The sequence below is a fragment of the Nyctereutes procyonoides genome, unplaced genomic scaffold (assembly GCF_905146905.1).
Source record: "Nyctereutes procyonoides isolate TBG_1078 unplaced genomic scaffold, NYPRO_anot_genome, whole genome shotgun sequence".
Taxonomy (NCBI): Eukaryota; Metazoa; Chordata; class Mammalia; order Carnivora; family Canidae; genus Nyctereutes; species Nyctereutes procyonoides.
In genome coordinates, this window is record NW_026575020.1 from 41,790,037 (window position 1) to 41,811,824 (window position 21,788).

At 38.0% G+C, this 21,788-nt stretch overlaps 1 protein-coding gene across 6 annotated transcripts in view; it reads right to left on the bottom strand.

Annotated features, from left to right (window-relative positions):
• Positions 1-21,788, bottom strand: part of RABGAP1 (RAB GTPase activating protein 1) — a 169,333-nt gene that overhangs the window by 24,468 nt on the left and 123,077 nt on the right. For all 6 annotated transcript variants that reach the window (XR_008663674.1, XR_008663675.1, XM_055319488.1 and 3 more), the window contains 6 exons: positions 15,902-16,015; positions 12,192-12,266; positions 8,797-8,922; positions 7,979-8,122; positions 5,971-6,012; positions 5,609-5,737 (listed from right to left, as the gene is read on the bottom strand). Coding sequence is in view for 4 of the 6 variants with exons in the window: in XM_055319488.1 (XP_055175463.1) it covers positions 5,609-5,737; positions 5,971-6,012; positions 7,979-8,122; positions 8,797-8,922; positions 12,192-12,266; positions 15,902-16,015 (630 nt within the window). In the remaining 2 variants the exon portion in view is untranslated. The remainder of the gene's footprint in view (positions 1-5,608; positions 5,738-5,970; positions 6,013-7,978; positions 8,123-8,796; positions 8,923-12,191; positions 12,267-15,901; positions 16,016-21,788) is intronic.

The following is a 21,788-nucleotide window of genomic DNA, read 5'->3' on the forward strand; positions in this document are numbered from 1 at the left end:
CCATCACTTACTAACTTTATACCTTTTGGGAGTCTTCTTCAATTCTCTAAGCTTCAGCATCTGTAAAATGACCTCCCCTTATCACCGTAAGGATTAAGTCACTATGTTGCAGACATTATGCAAGGTACTGTGAACACCTTATGAAACAACACTGATGAAGCCACTGCAATCACAGAGCTTAAAATCCTAACAGACACTAATGTAACAAATGATCTGAGCAGAGAATGAAGCTTCAACTAATATTGCTTTTAGCTGTTGAATAAGAATATTCCCCAAGGGCGAAGTATTCCCAAATGCCAGAGTTTTCTCTCTCTCCAAATAGTAAATGGTTAGTATTACATTAATTTGGAGACCCTGCCATTTGGTTTCTGTAATATCTTTTTCAACAGGTAGTCTGAAGTCTTGCACATTCATTTTAAGTTTGAAATAAATTCTAGTGAAGCAATCAGTAGTTCAGAAGATCCATTTCACTTTAGGTAGGATTCCAGAGTGAAAGGTCAAATTTTCATTCAGGTTTAATCTAAGAAACCCACTGGCCATCTCTATTATGGCTCCTACTTCTTCTGAACTAACCTTACATACAGGACTTTCTTTTTTTTTTAAGATTTTATTTATTCATGGGAGACACAGAAAGAGAGAGGCAGTGACATAGGCAGAGGGAGAAGCAGGCTCCTTGAGGGGAACTGGACGCGGAACTTGATCTGGGAACTCCAGGATCATGCCCTGAGCTGAAGGCAGATATGCTCAACCACTGAGCCACCCAGGTGTCCCACGTATGTGACTTATTCTCAAACATCTCTGTGTAGACATAAAAAACCAGCTGCTCTCTTATTTCTTGAATCAAAAAATTTAAGACCTATGAATTTTTTCCCATTTTCTCCCTCTAAACATGATGCATGGCCCAGTTAGGAGTATGAAAAGGTTTTGGAGCTCCTAGGACCATTCATGATCCCCTGGAACAATCTATCTAAAGTGAAATTCCTGGGGCGCCTAGCTGGCTCAGTTGGTGGAGCATGGGACTTTTGATTGTGGGGTTGTGGGTTTGAGGCTCACGTTGGGTGTAGAGATACAATCTTCAAAAAAGTGAAATTCCTTTTAGATCTTCTATCCGAAGTGGAAACAATCTTTCTATTTCAAGACAGTGACCCATAAAGGGGGAGCAACTCAGTGAGTTCTGATATATGTTGTTAAGTTTGAGTTTAAGAGCAGAGGATCTGAGATGCCTGGGTGGCTCAGCGGTTAAGCATTTGCCTTTGGCTTGGGGTGTGATCCTGGGGTCCAGGGATCAAGTCCCGCACCGGGGTCCCTGCACAGAGCCTGCTTCTCCCTCTGCCTATGTCCTCTGCCTCTCTCTGTGTCTCTCATGAAAAAATAAATGAAATATATATATATTTAAATATTTTATTTATGTATTCATGAGAGACACACACACAGAGAGAAAAAGAGGCAGAGACACAGGCAGAGGGATAAGCAGGCTCCATGCAGGGAGCCCAACATGGGACTCCATCCTGAGACTCCAGGATCACGGGGAAGGCAGTGCTAAACCGCTGAGCCACCCAGGCTACCCAATAAATGAAATCTTAAAAAAAAAAAAAAAAAAAGAAAAGAAAAGAAAAAGAAAAGCAGAGGATCTAAGACTCAAAAATAAATAAAATATTTCAGTTCCATAATAAAGTAAGGAACAAGAGCGAGAAGGGGATAAATAAAAGGGCTGAGAATAGAGAAATGAAGACTGCAAGTAAAGACTGACACCGAAAAGATTTATAGAGAAAAGGAAGACACTCAGGCAAAGAGGAAAACAGACCTTTTTGAGCAACACACCCATCTGGTGGCTGTTTCAAATATTGCCACACCAAACTTAATTCCTGCTGCAATTCTGCAATGAGAAGAGGCCATGCAATGGCATGAAAAGCCTTGGGAATATGGAGTCAAAGACCTGAATTCCACTAGAGCTCCAGCCACTACCCAGCTAGATCCAGGTGGGGAAGCCACTTGAATTCAATAAGCCTCAGCTGCCACACTTGACTTGCCCTGCATACCTCACAGGGTACTGTGGGGAAGAAATGAGATATCCATAAAAACTATACAAATACTGGAAATTACAACATCAAAACTGTTAAAACACAACCATAAAAGTAAGTAACTATTTCCTCAACTGGCATTTGAGGCAAAGTATTCCTAATTCCCACCCTAGTCAGGAGGTATAACTGAGAAAACCATGCCACAATTTTTAAGAAATTAAAAAATAACGGAATGTGATTTCAAAGAGTTACAAATCCAATGTTTCCTCCTTTCTAAATTCTACACCAGTAAGTTAAAAAGCTAGTTTTCAAACCATTCACAAAGAAGGAATCCCCTTTTCCATGTCTAGAGGGAGCTCCAAACCCAGAGATGACTGTACTTTCCTGCTGATGGAGTAATGCACTCCCACCTCGTACGGTCCACATAATACTGGGCTCATGATTGAGCCTAATGATGATTTTCCTTATTTTTGAGCTGGTAAATCATCACTGTGACTGAGGTTATCTACCAATAATTGGCTCAACTATTGCCTATATTTCTCTTAATAGTTTTTGGAATTAATGCACCTACCAGAGTGCAAGTAACCATCACTAACTACACTATATTTCACCTTTTAGCAGAACAATTTCATTCTCATGTCCTGGTCAATACATAGGCTTTCCACACTGTGAATCAATTTTAAGAAAAATTACTATCTTTCTCATGCAAAGCCATGTGCAAGTAGGGGGAATCATCCAAAGTGTACCCCAGCCATGCAGAGTTCTCCAGGGCCAGTATGAATTATGTAGCACAAAATATGTGTGCTACGTAGTCTTGTCTACCTTAACTCCTTGAAAGCACAGGCCAAAAAAAAAAAAAAAAAGACATTGGACACCTCCAATCTGAACTATGGAAATAAAGGATCCATATATTATTAAAGTGTTTCAAGCTACTGAAAACCCAAAAGGTAAAACCATTGGCTAGAAGATATTTTAAGCCTTGCCCAAAGCCATGTTAACTCTCTAACTCTTCTTCGTGAGATAACACTTGGTAGAAACTCAGCAGCATATTCATTTATTCACTCATTCAACTATTTTTTATATGTTGAATCCTGTTCTTATGCTGGGGATCTGGCAGTAAATGAGATTGAGTCCCCTCTGCTGCAGGATTAGTTGGGGAGAGCGCAGGCATACAATAATCAAATAAGCATTTAAAATAATGTTAAATAACAATAAGTGATATGAGGAAAATAAAACAGGGTAAAGAGATCAAGGTGTAAAGCACTGAGGGAGCTGTTAGACAAAATAATCAGAAAAGGTCTCTCTGATGGCATAATATCTGAGCTTAACATTCAATGAGTTGATGGTGATGCCACATGGACATGAGAAGAACATGATGGGTGGAAAGACCAGTGCAGAGTGAACATGCTCAGCAAGTTTGAAAACAGTAAGAAGGCCAAGTTGTCTGAAGTGGAAGTTGGGAAAAGTAGGAGGAGGTGAAATCAGAGACATGGTCTAAGGTCACATAGACCTTGCAGGTCAGGGCAAAAACTCTTTGAGTTTTATTCTAAGAAGCCATCATCAGTTTTAAGTGAGAGAGATGGGATCAAAAAAAACCCACTGGGGTGTCTGGGTGGCTCAGTCCGTTGAGCATCCGACTCCTGGTTTCAGCTTAGGTCATGACATCAGGGATCAAACTCAACGTCCTTGGAGTCTGCTTATCTCCTTTTCCCTCTGTCTCTCCCCTGCTCTCTCTCCCAAGTGAATAAATCAAAGAAAAGCAAAGCAAAGAAAAAAAAAAACCACTATGGAAACAGGAAGTAAGGAGTCTACTGCAACATTCCAGAAGACAAGTGACAGTGATGGTTATATTACTGTGTTAGTGAGAAGGGGCAAAAGCAATCAGATTCAGGGTATACTGTGAAAACAGGGCTGGGATGGCGTGAAAGAGAAAAGGCATCAATAGTAAGCAAAGGTTTTGACCTGAGCAACCAGGTTCCAGGAACTTAAGATGGGACACTGAGAAAGGAGGTTTTGGAAGGGAAGAAATCAACAGCAACTAAGAGGCTTCCTGTTCTATGAACTAGACTGAGGTGGAGTGACTCAAGAGAACCTCCGAGCTCACCTGTACTTTGCTCTCTGTACAAACCCACCATCTGTGAAATGTTTCTGACAAGTGTTCATTTGATATCTGCTTGAAAAACCAGAGAGGGAATGACCAGAGTAAGAGCCATCATTTATTGAACCCTTACTAATTACCAGGCATCATGGTAAACACTGTACACAGTGTAGTTAATCCTCACACATGAAAGTACTTAACCACAGTACCTGGCACATGGGAAAATATCATTAAATGTTATTTATAGTGCTTGTGAGGTATGTAACGTTTTAAGTTGAACAATAACTTTAATAATTATTTCACTAACTAGAGGCTCTATTTCTTTTTCAAATCCTTGATTTAATTTGTATTAGGAAATTTTATTGTTTCTCAGGTTTAATAGGTAGGCGGTTTTAGTACTTCCCACCTTCCACAAAGAGGGCAGTATTCCAAGGTCCTAACTTTATGTAGTGATTCTGGGTTTCACTGCCTCCCAAAGGCCCAAAATTAGATTCTATGTGTTCATGAGTACCTACACCAAGGGTTCCATATTCCCGTGGGATGCTGCTTTACCACTTCCCGCACACTAGCTGAACTACTGTGATTCAGGTACCTGGGATTTCTCTTTTTTATTTATTTATTTATTTTTTAAAGATTTTATTTATTTATTCATGAGAGATACAGAAAGAGAGAGAGAGGCAGAGGCACAGGCAGAGGGAGAAGCAGGCTCCATGCAGGGAGCCCGATGTGGGACTTGATCCAGGAACTCCAGCATCATGCCCTGGGCCAAAGGCAAGCACTAAACTGCTGAGCCACCCAAGGATCCCCTCTCTTTTTTATTTCAAGTTCATCCAGGCATCTCCTACCTCCAAGTGTTTCAAGAGGGCAGCCTGAGTTAGCTAAGTCTGACATCTAACCAGAACCAGAAGTCCACTATTATTTTACATGTGAGGAAACTGTACCTTAAATAGGTAAAGTAATTTTGAATTCAGATCTTTCAAGTCTGTGCTCTGGCTGGTAGATAATGAAGTTTTTCCTGCTCGTCTTACAATATGAATAAAAGGAGATGTTACATTTTCTGACCTTATATAATTAAACACACCATAAATGCCACTGAAAATGATAAAAATGAGTTTCCTTCATTAGTTATTAGTTTCATGTTAGGGAATTTCTGACCATGACCACAAATATTGAAAGTTAAAAGACAACACAGATCATGAAACCAGAGTCCTGCCACTACTTTGCTATATGACTCTAGAAGCTTCTTTGTGTTTTGCTGGGTCTTTGAAATGAGCAGAATCCCTTCCCCAGAGTCCAAAGGCTGGGGGAGGCAATGAGATCTAATGCACAGGATATATAATATGTAAGAAAATAGTGGGAAAATAAATTATATGATACAAAAATCATCATCATCATTATTAAAATGTATTATAAATGTTCATAGTTTGATCAGGAATGGTGAGACATGAACTAAACAAAAGAATATAAATTAATGCAAATATCATTTTACCTTCATGCTGCAAGCTAATTCCATTAATTTTTTCGCATTTTCTTCTGAGCGGTATCTCTTAGGAAGCTGAACCCTGAAGAATTTCAAGGCACCTTCAAAGTCTGTCAACAGCAAGTCATCCTTAGAAGTCTTGAAAAAAGAAAACACAACCATGTATAGAAAGAGTTCTTTACCATGAAGATCCACAAGAAGCATTTTATAACACCAGCACCTTTACAATATGCAAGAGGTACTGCTTAGCCACTGCCTGAGCCATTACCAGGGCCAGGGCTATCAAGTGGTGGCTGCTTAGTATGAGATCAAGACTAAATACTCTGAGTGCTGGACAGGGGCTGTCACTCGATTTACAAATAAATGTGTACCTTTAATAATCCAAGGGCGACATTAAATATAACACTTATTCCCTAAAAGAGAAAACACAAAAAGAATATTTTCAGTGTTTAGATATGACCTAGTCAGCTGTCCCCAAAATGTCCCACAATTTTAGAGAAAGTATAAAAAATAACTAAGTAAAGAAATGGAATATCTTGAAAACATCTTAGAAAATAATAATTAATACAGGCCTGCTACTGAAAAACAACTTAAAATAGACCCAATCTCCCATTCTTCTGAACTTTTTTTAGCTATTCTCACATTTAACAAGAAAGAACACTTTTCCAAAGTATTCTATGCTTCCCAACCCAAGCTTCAGAACCATAACATTGTGATCTTTCAGAGAATAATTGCAGATGGCCTTTCCCCTCATCATGTGCTACCTCCACTCCACATATAGCAGTCTAAGAGCCCTCTATCTCAGAAAGAACTTGCTCAGGGCTCCCTCCAATCCACTTTCTTCAGCTAACCATTCCAGAGGTGCTGCAGGCAAAGGAAAGATAAGGGGAGGCACAAAGAGCTACTAAATTAAGTTCTTGGACCTTGGTTTCTAGAACTAATACTCTCCCAAGAGTTTTCTGAGCTCATTAATTGACAAGTTCATTTAAATCACTTAGCATGCCACTAGGCCCATGGTAACTACTTAAAACAAATGTTTATAATACTGAGAAACTATAAAACTTACAGGTTGGAGACTAGGAATTGGTTACATAAACTATGGTATATTGCAAGAATGAGATACCTGACAGCAGGGAAGAGTAATAGTGTATTTGGTAACAGTGTTTCTTACAATGTTTCAAGCTGGGTAGAAGGTACAAATGCTTTAATGGATTTTGGTGTGCCTTGGAAATAGCATAATTAAACAAAAAGAAGGATAGTACAGATGTGTGTCTATAAGTGTTCAAGCATATGAAATGAAAAGAGGTTATCAAATAGCATAATAGCAGAATTCTATTTTAAAATATATATTTACAAAACCTCAATATACATTATTACATAATACTCCATATGAAGAAAGCTATTCTGTACAGAAATAATGTATGTACATAAACACAAAAAAAGGCTGAAAGAATATATATTAAAATGCTGAGTTACTTTCTAGAGTGAGATTAGAAGTATTTTAAAATCTTTTTGCTTGTGTTTTCCAGTTTCTACAATAAACATTTATTATTTTTGAAATTATTTTTTTCTTAAACACATATACCCCAAAACTGTGCTGTGGCAAAGACTGTTATGTACTCTAATATCTTTTTTTGTTATAGTAACATACCCTCCGATTTTTCCCAATTCTTACTCAGCTTTAAAAAAAACCTCTCCTTGGGACACCTGGGTAGCTCAGTGGTTTAGTGCCTGCCTTGGGCTCAGGGCATGATCCTGGAGTCCTAGGACTGAGTCCCACATAGGGGGCTCCCTGCATGGAGCCTGCTTCTCCCTCTGCCTGTCTCTTCTCTCTCTCTCTCTCTCTCTGTTTCTCATGAATAAATAAATAAAATCTTTAAAAAAATAAAATAAAAAAATCTCTCCTTTGTGGCTAGATGTGGTCAGGTGCCTAAGTTCTGGCCAATAAAAGATAAATGAAAATTTGGGTGGAACCTCCCGGAAGTCTCCTTTAAAGAGGAGACACACTCTCCCCTGTTCCCGACCCTCTAGGGTTAGGCAGGTTACTGCCAACCTTCTGGCTTCTTTCATAGGAGAGAGAAATTAACCTCTATGTTACTCAGTCAATGTTATTTTGGGTTTCTCCAATAAATGCAGCCAAATCTAGATTAATAGTAATATAAACGTGTAATAGTGGGTTTTTTGTTTGTTAGCAGAGAGCACCTTCAACAAAATGTTGAAGCTAAGCTATAGCCTTAGCTTTAGCCCAAGAAGAGTTACTTAAATCTGGATTTTTGAGCACAAAAATCAAATTAAGCAAGAAGAAATTCTATTTTAATGGAGCTGACACAGGAGGATACTGCAAATAAAAGCCAAAGTGCTGTGGCCTCTGATACATACCTCACATAAAAGCAGGTCAATGATATGGAACACCATGTAGAGAGGAAATTTTGCAGTGAAAAGTGTAAGAAACCACTGGGAGGCATACATGTGTGCTTCAAGGCTTATATCCAGGAAGTGGTTGTACAGGTCAGGGATGTATTCCTGAAATAGCAAGCTAATTAGTTTAGGGCACATACATGCTGTTCAACTCCCACTTGGGAGGCTCATAAATCTGCCAGGAATAGGCCAAAAAAGTCACATATTTGTGTTTTCCTAAAAACCTCTAACGTACTAAGAATACTTATTATCAAGTATTAAACTGACATTTGAAAAATAAATAAATAAAAAAAATTAAAAAAAAAAACAACTGACATTTGGCTCCCTTTTCCAGTCCACAAACTACTTCTAAAGAGGAATCCCCTGGATGGTGACAAATGTTTGGAATGATAGTTTTTCTTTCCAAGTTATGAAATGTTTGGGAAAGTTTGTTTCACTTTTTTTGTTTGTTTCACTTTTATTATGGTATTCCAAACCAGTCAGCTTTAGAGCCTTGGCAGACATTTCTTGACTTAGTTTGCTGGGTTAAAGGCCCCTACAAAGTCATCTGATCTTTTGGGCATTTATGAGATTGAAAAACTAGCTCACACCCACTGGGGTTCACACCTTATTAATCTTGGAATCGTCACCACAGAGTGAGAAATGAAAAACATCAAACCAGTCCTTAACCCTGGATGGCTAAGGCAATCACCACTGCTCCTTGGCACCAGGTTCATCAACCTGGTTCTCCCTAGAGTTGCACTCTTAGTGGCAAGTGCAAGGCTGGTTTCTCTTTTTACCTGCATGAGGCGCTCCAACTGGTAAAATTTGCAATGTAAATCTTCAAAGTTTTGCTTGAAAAGTTCCCTGAGACCATAGTCAAACATGATCTTGACCAGAACACTGAATGCCTGTTCTTCGGGCATCTGTAACAGATAGAGAATGAGGCGGGCATTACAAAACATATACAGAAGTTTTCTCAGTATGTTAAATTCATCCTTCTACTCCTATCTAAATAGGAAATTTAGCAATATGTAGTAATAGTAGTTGTGTTTTATGACATTCATTGACTGAACCGGGAGACATTAATGATATCTATTCTGTGTCAGATACTGTTCCTATCCTCAAGAAGTTTCCCATACAGCCTGTATACAATAATTATGAGTTAGGCAGAATTCATATTTACCATACAAATTAGGTAGAAAAATCAGTGGGGATATAAGAACAAGAAAGCCTGAGTACGCCTGAGGGAACCAAGAATAGGCTTTTTGCAGGACCAGATCTGAGCTGAGTAGCAACAGACTGATATAGGAGTATAGGTTTCATCTTTCTCAAATCCTGACATCTTTATTAAATAATTTTACCCCCTTAGCTGCTACTTTTTCTAGTAAAAATGTCTTTCTTCCTCATTGTTGTTACAAACACAGCCAGTTACAGCAGAACCTTAAATATTCTAAGGTTTATAGTTCAAAGTACTATGTAATATTTATGGTGATACTTAAAATATCCCACTTTACTTCTATTTACAGATGTTACCCATTTATAATAATACCTACGTCTTCCATAGCTTTGTGGAAAAATATATCCCTGAGACCTTGGCAAAATGTCTAATTTTCAAAATAGAAAAAAAGTACTGGAAATGTTATTTAAGGCTTGGTGTGACTGTAGCAAGCCTTCAAAATGTCAAGAAGGTGGGCGGGCTTCTGTGGAACAAGGGGATGGAGGTGGGCTGAGCACAGAAATCACTGAGAATAAAGAATAAATCATATTAAGTAATAAATGAGATAAGCACAGCTAATTATTTTGGGCAGGTAAGGGCACTGGAGCAAAGGACCAGATCTCAGAGGTCTCTATCACTGAAGGCAGTTTCATAATTCCTTCCATATGTTAGGGACATTTGGGTCTGCCCCAGAGTGGCATTTCTTTTTTTCTTTTTTCTTTCTTTTTTTTTTTTTAAGACTTTATTTGAGATTGAGATTGAGAGAGAGAGAGAAAGAGAGAGAGATGCATGAGCAGGGGGGAAGGAGAAGCAGAGTCCCCACTGAGCAGGGAGCCTGATGTAGGGCTTGATCCCAGGACCCTGGATCATAGCCTGAGCTTAACCAACTGAGCCACCCAGGCACCCCTGACATTTCTGATATCAGGTAGCATATATGCTTTTCATTTGAAACAAGCATTTATCTTAACACAAGGAGCAACAGAGTTCAAACCCAAGTCAGATTTGTTTGGGAAACCTATTTTAAAAGGAGTTGTGATACCTAAATGGGGACAAATGTTCTTGGACTGAAGTTGAGAACAAAGACAAACCACACAAGCCTGAGAGCCTTTGAGATATAAAGTCTTACTAAAACAACAAAATTTTAAAACTTGACCTCTTGATGGATGTTAGCTTGACTGTGGTAATCATTTCACAACATACAGCAGATCAATTCAACAAATCATACACCATATATATGTGCACACACAATTATACCTCAATAAAGCTGAGGAAAAAACCATGACCTTTTAATTAATATCATATAATATTTTTACAGGCATACTAATATCAATAACCTAGGTTCTCACAGTAAGAAGATACAAAGTGGTTTTGGTTTTACTTGTATTACAACTGATAACAAAATGGCTTACAACTCTTCAAAAGGTTCCTGGTACTTAGAGAAACAAAATCTAAACTCCTTGAGCAGCCTCTCCAGCTCCCTTCCCATCCCCCACCCCCACCCAACCCCCATCCACAGACAATGCTCCAGTCACACAGCACTGCTTCCAGCTTCTTCCATAGGCCAAATTTTCCCCATTCCATAGGCTTCTATAGGTTGTACTATTCCCTTTGCTGGGAGTGCTGTACTCCCCACTCTGGCTTTTAAAACAGTTTTCTGATTTTCATAATAATGTTAGCTTAAAAAAGTTAAATGATACAGATGTACAAAAGAGAATGGATATCCCTTCTCATTCTTCAGTATTCACCTTAAAGGCTACCTCCCCAGAGAAGCCTGTGATATAAATAAAGTTCCTTTGCTATAATCTTGCATCAAACTTTTTACTATGTCTTCATGTCGCCACTGAGATAATAATGACATACTTGTGTTACTTTCTGCCTACAGCTTAGTCAGCTCTGCTAGCTCTATATCCACAAAGAACCTACTGTGCTAAAGATGGAGGTGCCCACAAACTCTCTGCTAACATCACCTGTGTGGTGTTTTTGCCAAACGTTTTAATTTTAATCCTGAGGAAATGATCAGACAAATCAAGAATGTGGAATATTTTATAAGACAATTTGCTTGAATTTTTCAAAACTCTCAATGGTGTAAAGCACAACAAAGGCAAAGGCTGGGGGAGTTTAGATAGAAAAAAAAAATAAAGAGAAATCACACCAAATACATTGCTTGAATCTTCACTGAGCTTGGTTAGGAAAAAAAAAAGCTACAAAGGACTTTACTGAGTAAACAATTGGGGAAAATCAAATGTGGATTCTGTATAAGGCATTACTGAATTGGTGTGGAATTTCTTGGATATGATTGCTGTATTATGGTTATATCCTTAGGAGATACATGCTCAAGTATTTACGAATGAAGTGTTCTGATGTTTGCTACTGATTTTCCAAAACTAATTTCAAAAACTGTTTTTTTCAGTAAAAAATAAAATGTGTGTAAAAATAAGAGGAAAAGTGAGAGATGCAGACAGAGCAAACAGTATGGTACAGTATTAATTGGTAAAACAGAGGAAGAGTTTATGGGTATTCCACTTTAATGATTTCTCAGTTCTGCTGTGGATTTTAAAGAGTATCAATAAGCTGGATGGTAAAGGTCTTTGCTGAATAAATAAATGAATAGAATGGCACTTGTAAACAAAGCCAACTTCTCTGCTTCCTTCCCACCTCTAATACACAGATCCCCAAGAAAATAGTAATGATGGTGGCTACTTTATAAAATGTTCCTAACGGTTCAACCAAGACTATCCAATCATTTTAGCAATAATAATGAGGTCTACTCTTGTGCTAGTGTTTAACATTGTCATTTATTCTAACTATGCTTCTCTTCCATGATGATATTAAATTAAGGAAAAGGTTTCCAGATAGAGGAGTCGAAACTCATGCACTAGAGTCTGGTCAAATCCAATATAAAATCATGCTCAAGACTAAGGCTAGTATAAACTGAGGCAGGTCATGTGAAAGTTGTAACGGAGACCTAATACTCACATGGAGAAGCAGAACAGCAGCAAGAAATGACTGGCCCTGGCAATAGCCAATCTCTTCATCATACACAGAATATGCCTGGAAAAAGAAAAACACAGGAGGTATAAATGAATATGGTTTACTCATGGGCCAGTTACCCTATAGGACCTTGAACATAGGAACCTGGAAGATATTCACACTCTACTATGGTATTTTGATGGTCAATGAAGGATACAAATATTTCTTTGCAATTTTTCCTTTTTGAAAGAATTTTTTTTAAAAGATTTTATTTATTTATTCATGAGAGACACACAGAGAGAGAGGCAGAGACACAGGCAGAGGGAGAAGCAGGCTCCATGCAGGGAGGCTGATGTGGGACTTGATCCCAGGTCTCCAGGATCAGGCCCTCCAGAAGGTGGCACTAAACCGCTGAGCCACCCGGGCGGGCTGCCCTTTAAAATAAATTTTTAAGATTTTATTTGAGAGAATTAGAAAGAGAGAGAGAGAGAGCAGGAGCAGGGTGGGGGAGGAGGAGTTGGAAATGGAAAAGGTAGACTTTCCCACTGAGGAGGGAGACTGATCTCAAGACACCGGGATCATGACCTAAGCAGACACTTAACCAACTGAGCCACCCAGGTGCCTCTTTTCAATGTTTTCTTTAATAAACAGAACTGCCACCATGCTACTTCCTGTAGCCCAAGAGTAAAAAAAGTAAGCAAGGACCACTTTGGCATTAAAAAACGGTTGCTGGGCAGCCCCGGTGGCGCAGCGGTTTAGTGCCGCCTGCAGCCTGGGGTGTGACCCTGGAGACCCAGGATCCAGTCCCACATCGGGCACCCTGCATGGGGCCTGCTTCTCCCTCTGCCTCTCTCTCTCTCTCCCCCCACCCTCGCCCCGTGTGTCTCTATGAATAAATAAATAAAATCTTAAAAAAAAAAAAAAAGGTTGCTGTAACTGTCTTGGCTCATGTTTTCTCCCCTTCAAGCTCTATCTAAACACTTCATTCCCCCAGGATTCCCTCTCTTCTCTGTACTGATGGTACTTGCTACACAAGGATAGTATTTACAGCACGCACCATGTTGCATTTTATTTTTTTTTCAACTTTGACAATTAATTTATTTAGCAAATATTTGTTACTCTACCTGCCATGTAATAGACATTGTGCCAGGTGTTGTGGGTACATCAGAGAATTAATTTGGCAAAATACTCTCATAAAGTTTGCAATTTTAAGAAAGGAAAGATACAATAAAGTAAATAATTGTTGATAATGTGTGCTATTAGATGAATAAACAGAATGACACTTGCTTTAGATGAGGTGGTCTGGGAAGGCCTTTTGGTAGATGATATATATATATATATATATATATATATTAATACATTTATTTTTTATTGGTGTTCAATTTACCAACATACAGAATAACACCCAGTGCTCATCCCGTCAAGTGCCCCCCTCAGTGCCCGTCACCCATTCACCCCCACCCCCCGCCCTCCTCCCCTTCCACCACCCCTAGTTTGTTTCCCAGAGTTAGGAGTCTTTATGTTCTGTCTCCCTTTCTGATATTTTAAATGTCCATCTTCTCTACTGCACTGTGAGCTTCTTAGGGGCCAGGATGATGCCCTATCCGACCTAGCCATGACCTCAAACCTTCAACCTAGACAGTCCTACAGCAGGCTCTCACTAAACACTGTTAACATTATTCATTTTTCTTTCTGGGAAAAAAATCTCTTGGCAAAGACACAAAAACACAATTCTTTCTACAATGCCAGTAATAACTTTTCTGATAAGAGGGATTACTCTGAAACCATTTGTGGGGTTCCTTTGGATTCTTATTTTGTATTTTTCTTGGAGGCAGATGATTATTACCCATTTCTTCTCAACATCATCTTTAACAGAATATTGACATCTAACATTCCTTGTGGTTTACTTTTTTTGGTACTTTAGTTGTTTTCCAGAGTCTTGTTTTTATGAGTACTATTTCCAGTTCTCATGTAAACTGTGGTGGAAAGGGAAATTCTACATATTCAAGATGCTATTCCCTGTCTGACAAGTTTGTTTCTGATGAAATTCCCTTTATTTTCCACTTATTTTTTGTGCCATGCTTCTTCATCGCAGGAGAAAACATTCAGAATAAGTGTGTTCAGAATAAAGATCATTTAGCAAAATGTGATGCTAATGCTTATTAGATCACAATTAAGTTAATATATGCAAGAGGTCTGTCATTAGCTTTTGGTGAAACTACAGCTTTTAAAAATATAAATATATAAATATGTAAAATAATCCTGTTTTCATAAATGAGGGTAGATTTTAACATAATCTCATTTAAATCCCCCATTTCATTGAAGCTTATCTAATAAGAGGGCTATACACAGAAAACACATATACTTTTTCAAAGACAAGATATGCAGAGGGCTTTAGAAATTATCTATTTAATACAATAAGGCATCTGTCAAATCAATAAACACTAAGTGGTGTTAATAATTTTGTTAAGACTGTGTTAAAAACTAGTAGTAATACATGCCAATAGAGCTCTGTGGAAAGCAGTCTGACAATGTTTGTGAAGTTATCAATTAACAGTTGATTGTTCAAGAAAGAACTTCAGAGTTAGAGCTGGGCTGAAATTCCACAAATGCTAATGTCTAGGTCTGGATCTTAGGCTCATTAGTTATACTTATTTGTAAGATGAGAATAATCATAGTATTTATATCATAGACATGATGTATTATTCTCAGCTCATTCATGTAAATTACTCAGCACAGGACTTAATTATGTACCAGGATGAAATGTACTGAATTTCTATAGGTAGAAAATGTAGGGTAGCTTTTTTTTCAGGCTCATGGAAAAACTTGAAGGAATACATACAGATGTGAAAGTACACGACACACTTGGACACATTTAGGTATAAAATTCATGGGGGATCCCTGGGTGGCTCAGCGGTTTAGCGCCTGCCTTTGGCCCAGGGTGCGATCCTGGGGTCCCGGGATCGGGTCCCACGTCGGGCTCCCGGCATGGAGCCTGCTTCTCCCTCTGCCTGTGTCTCTGCCTCTTTCTCTCTCTGTCATTCATAAATAAATAAATAAATCTTTAAAAAAAATTCATGGCAGTTGTAATGAAATATGGGGACTAAAAGGCATTTCATTAGTTCATCAACATTTAATGAGCACCTACGATATGCCAAGCACCACATATATTAACATATAGAAGTGACTTCTGCCCTTGAGAACTTCACAGTTCAGTTGGCCTCTGTGCTGGGCGTGAAGCCTCCTGAAGAGTCTTTCTCTCTCTCTGCCCCTCCTCCCTAAAAAAAAATAGTAAATGTAGAGCCAGGGGACTGTCATCTGAAAGTTCTGATTAAAAAAGTAAAAGAAACCTTACCATTTTAAGTCTAGTTGATTTCCTGTTTATTATGAGCATAAAATTAAAGGTACAATCACAATTTCAGAGAGTCTACTCTCTCCTTTTTCACTTTTAGCTTTTTAAAGATTTTTTTATTTATTAAAAGAGAGGGAGAGAGACAGCATGAGCAGGGGGTAAAGTCAAAAGGAAAGAGAGATGCAGACTCCGTGCTGAGCAGGGAGCCCAATGCTCAGACGTTCAACGGCCTGAACCACCCAGGTGCCTCCTTTTTTGCTTTCTCAATTATCAAATACAAATTACACTTTGTAGTTACCTTTTGTGTAATTTCAAAAGCACCAGAATAACCATTCAAAACAAATTTTTTTTTGATGTGAAATACCTTGCATATTTTATATAAGGAATCTTGTCCATCTCCTCCTGTGTCCTTAAAATAGTCATGAGCTGGGAATGTCCGGTTAATATCCCGAGTAATAGCACTGTCCTGGGGAGACTCCTGTGGAAACATTAGGAAAGGGATTTAGTAATTAATCATGTACGTATCTGTGTAAGTTTATACAGCAAGGTCTTCTCATTTACAGGCTTTAAAATGCTGCAGGGACATACATACACATGTGCATGCCAAGAGTTATTTCACCTTCAGGGGCCAACTGTTTGAGCAAAAGCAAAATCAAATATTAAGGGAAAAAAACATGGAAGAAAAGGAACCTGCTTACTGTATATACCTCATGTATATTCCATCTCTGTTGCAAGAAGTGCAGCTGGTGACCTTTCTATTGCAAGAGGGAAAATGTGGTAATCAAAATGGATTTCCCATAGGAAAATATTCAAACTAATCTCAAAAGAGGTAAAGTGCTCCCATTAGCAAAAATCAGGTATAAAAATTGCTGCTTTAAATGATCCTTTGGCATGATGCCCATGTGCCAGGTTCTCAAAAGGAAAAGAGAAGTCCCTTAATTGGAGTTTATCCTAAGCACAAATGGCATAAAAATGCACTCAGCAATCTACTCAATACGAAACTAGACCACCAAATGTCAAGGGATTCAAATAGGCTACAGGAAAACATCCTCTCCTTTTGCTAATGGAGAAAACTAAACAAATATCAATAACACCACAGCAATCCTTTATACAACAAAGCAAGCAACCAGGTATTTGTAATAAATTCCCCTTGTTAAATTTCATTTGATCACATGCTAAAGAACTGGAGCACAGAAACATGACCTTCTATTTTAACAATGCATTGTCTTCATAAAACAATGGACTTGATGGTCTTTGGTGAGACTACATCATATTCAGCACACCATCTAAGAGCCCAATACTCCTGTTTCAAGATGAAAAAAATCAAAGTGATATTCTTCCGTTGTTCAGTAATTTCTCCAGTCTTTTGGGTAATCATGTTCCCAGGGCCATAAGTATTTTACAATTGTGGGATGTGAACTAACTTTAAATTTCTAAATTTTTATTGAATAAACTTGACACATAATGTTGTATAAATTTAAGGCATACAGTGTTACTGATTTATATACTGTAACAGAACTGCTATTGTAGCCATATTTAATATATTACATAATATACTCATTATACTGTGCATCACATCTCTATAGTTTCTTTACTACTAGTTACAAGTTTGTACACTATGAGCCCCTAAACTCCCTGTGAACTAACTTTAAAGCTTGTGCTCTTTTTAAACAAGTAAACTATTTGAACTTTCAGAGACACTGCAAACTGCTTCCCAAAGAGCTTTACTGGCATACTACTAGTTTTTAATATGTTATTAATTTAAAGTTAAGGTAACTCAAAACAATGGTGCTCCCTGCTAACAGGACAAGATCCAAAGTAAGACCTAAGACTACAGTAGTTATTGTCTGGTGGCAGCTTCCAGGCTGTATACAGCACATGGAGAGGCAACTGAAACAGAACTGAGGTGGGGAGGAAAGAACAAAAGAGGGAAAGGGCAAGGTAGCCAGAGTTAGTAGGTCAGAGTACTGGAGAAGAAACCCTGAACAGAAAGAGATCTGCAGAGCTATCTACAGGGGTTCCTATGAGTCAGGAATCACAAAAGAAAAAGAGGGTAAATTGGACTTCATCAAAACTTTAAAATTATTGTATTCAAAATACCACTGTTAAAAATATGAAAATGTAAACCCCGACCAGGGCAAAATACCTATAAGATCTATCTGATAATGGTGTTGTATTTGGAATATGTAACTCTGAAAACAGATAAGGAAGTAAACAACTGATTTTAAAAGGGGGGAATGGTAGTAAAAGATTGAAGAGAGGGACGCTTGGGTGGCTCAGGGGTTGAGCATCTGCCTTCGGCTCAGGGCATGATCCCAGGGTGCCAGGATCAAGTTCCATATCAGGCTCCTCTTGAGGAAGCCTCTTGAGGCTTCTCTCTCTACCTCTGTCTCTGCCTCTCTCTGTGTGTCTTTCATGAATAAATAAAATCTTAAAAAAAAAAAAAAAGAAAGATTGAAGAGATACTTTACAACATAAGACATATAGATGGTAAATAAGCACATGAAAAAAATTCAACATCACCAGACATTAGAAAAATATAAACTGAAACCACAATGAGATTCTACTAACCACCTACTGTTAAAACAAAAAAGAACCAAAGTAGTAAGTATTGGCCAAGGGTGTGAAACAACTGGAACTCCCAGAAATTGCTGGTGAGAATACAAAATGGTACAAACATTTTAGAAATGGTTTGGAAGTTTCTTATAAAGTTAAACATACACTTACCATATAATTCAGTGACTCCAGTCCTAGGTATTTATCCAAAAGAAATGAAAATATGAATATATGCAAAGACTTGAATAGTCACAGAAGCTTTATTCATACTAGCTCAGACTGGAAACAATACAAATGTGCTTTAATGGGTAAATGGATAAATAAATTGTGGTATAATCCATATAATGGAATATTACTACTCAGAAATAAAAAAGAAAAAAAATTGATATATACAATATGAATGGATCTCAAAAGCATTTTCTAAGTGACTGGAGAAGCCAGACACAAAGATTAATTTCCATTAATTTCATGTATATGAGATTCTAAAAAAGGCAAAATTATAAGTTATAGAAAGTAGATTAGTGTTTAGAAGAGCCTGGAGTTAAAAGGAGAACCCTGATTCTTAAGAAAGATGAGAGAACTTTTTGAAGTTTGAATATGGAAATATTACCCATCATATCTATGATGGTAGTTAAACTGTTTTGAATCTTTCACTTAAAATTGTGTATTTGGGGCACCTGAGTGGCTCAGTGGTTGCCTTTGGCTCAGGTCATGATCCTGGGGTCCTGGGATCGAGTCCCTCTGCCTATGTCTCTGCCTCTTTCTCTGTGTCTCTCATGAATAAATACATAAAATCTTAAAAAAAAATGTGTGTATTTTCTTGTATATAAATTACAAGTGTATACAGATTATTTTAAAATGGAAAAATACAAATGAAAGACCCAAGATGACTTAAGCCCTTTAAATTAATAAGAGTTCCCAGTCCTACTTTAGGAATATACAGCTAAGGGATGAAAATGAGTAAATCCATATTTACCTCAAGGTCTTAAAACCCAGGGCACAGCTCAGAGGCACATATATCTGGATTTGAAAGTTGGCTCAGTCTTTTAAGCTGAACTTTATTTTTTTTTAAAGATTTTATGTATTTATTCATGAGACACACGGGGGTGGGGGCGGGGAGAAAGAGAGAGAGAGACGCAGAGACACAGGCAGAGTGAGAAACAGGCTCCATGCCGGGAGTCCGAAATTGGACTCCCAGGCTGAAGGCAGCACTAAACTGCTGAGCCACCCGGGCTGCCTTGCTGAACAACTTTATATAAGTTTTGCATTTTCTGTGATTAATATCACCTACCTTATAAAGTCGTAGTAAAGGTTACATTAAATGTATATATAAAGAGCTTCTACCAGTTTCTGACATGTATATAGAAAAGACTTGATAAAAGTGAAAGGAAGCAATCTCCAGCACTGCTGAGAGCTGGGGCTATCCTCTGAGTACACAGATGTACACATTCATTAGTGATATGTAGAATACACACATACATAAGATATCTAGAATATATACTTTTATTTTTATCTTAACTTCCCTATAAAGCTATTCACATAAGGATAGAACTTGTGATTTGGTTTTATAACTTCCACAGAGCCTAGCATAATGCAGGGCATTTCTCAGTCAATGCTTGATAAATATATCTAAAAAAGTCCAAACACTTCTTCAGGACTAAGCAATGGCAACTCTCATGTGGTCAACAGCCCTACCTGACCCAAGATCTCTGACGCTAATGTTTATTTTATTTTTTTAATTTATTTATGATAGTCACACAGAGAGAGAGAGAGGCAGAGACACAGGCAGAGGGAGACACAGGCTCCATGCACCGGGAGCCCGACGTGGGACTCGATCCTGGGTCTCCAGGATCGCACCCCGGGCCAAAGGCAGGCGCTAAACCACTGCACCACCCAGGGATCCCAGAGGCTAATGTTTAATTCAAGATCCATGTGAATGAGGCACCAAACTAAATCAAGAAAGAACCTTATTAATTGGATAATTTCAAAGATGTCAACTAAACATCTGAAAAAAAACCAAGAATGCTGTTATGATTGATTTATTAGTAACTTCCCAACTGTGTAAAATGAAGTCAAGAGATAGTAATAGTCATGAAAAATAGAACAGTGAAGACTTTGAGTCTTTTAGCTCAAAATGCTACGTAAATCATCCTACAATTAAGATAAATGATAAGGAAAGAGGGTCTATATCAGAAACCTAGGCTATACAGCAATGTCCACAATAGCCAAACTGTGGAAGGAGCCTCGGTGTCCATCGAAAGATGAATGGATAAAGAAGATGTGGTTTATGTATACAATGGAATATTACTCAGCCATTAGAAATAACACATATCCACCATTTGCTTCGACGTGGATGGAACTGGAGGGTATTATGCGGAGTGAAATAAGTCAACTGGAGAAGGACAAACATTATATGGTCTCAATCATTTGGGGAATATAAAAATTAGTGAAAGGGAATAAAGGGGAAAGGAGAGAAAATGAGTGAAAATATCAGTGAGGGTGACAAAACATGAGAGACACCTAACTCTAGGAAATGAACAAGGGGTAGTGGAAAGGGAGGTGGGCAGAGGGTTGGGGTGACTGGGTGATGGACACTGAGGGGGGCACTTGGCGGGATGAGCACTGGGTGTTATGCTATATGTTGGCAAATTGAACTCCAATAAAAAAATTAAAAAAAAAAAAAGAAACCTAGGCTATATATTTGTGGATTAAGGATTTTTTTTTCCAGCCAAGGGTATATGAATTCTGTAGCAAGCACATAGAATGTGAAATAGCAATGCAGAGACAACAACCACAGGTGTAGGGAATTAAGAAATCTTTACTGCTATTTCATGAATAGCTCAAACAAGCAACAAAGGACTATAAACAGTCCCAACTTCAATTCTGAAATTGCAGCATGATAAAAATTTATCTTACTGCTAGCATCAAGAGAAAAAAAAAACTGAACTTTAAGTTTTCTTATAAAATATGCCATTAATATCCAAATTGGTAAAGAATACTGTCTTATTTAAAGATGACATGATACTATATACAGAAAAACCCTAAAGACTCCATCAAAAAACTATTAGAATAAATTAATTCAGTAAAGTTGCAGAATACAAAATCAATGTACAGAAATGTGTTATATTTCTAAACACTAATTATGAAGCAGCATAAAGAAAAATTAAGGGCAGCCTGGGTGGCTCAGCAGTGTAGCACCGCCTTCAGCCCAGGGTATAATCCTGGAGACCTGGGATCAAGTCCCAGGTCGGGATCCCTGCATGGAGCCTGCTTCTCCCTCTGCCTGTGTCTCTGCCACTCTCCTTCTGTGTCTCTCATGAATAAATAAAATCTTTTAAAAAAAGAGAGAAATTAAGAAAACAGTCCCATTTACAATGCACCAAAAATAAAAACATACCTAAGAATAAATTAACCAAGGAGGTGAAAGACCAGTACTCTGAATACTATAAAACACTCATGAAAGAAATTGAGGATGACACAAAGAAATGGAAAGACATCCCATGCTCATGGGCTGGAAGAACAAATCGTTAAAATGTCTATACTACCCAAAGTAATCTACAGATTTAATGCAATCCCTGTCAAAACACTAACAATATTTTTCACAGAACTAGAATAAACAATACTCAAATTTGTATGGAACCACAAAAGATTCCGAATAGCCAAGGCAATCCTGAAAATGGAAAACAAAACTGAAG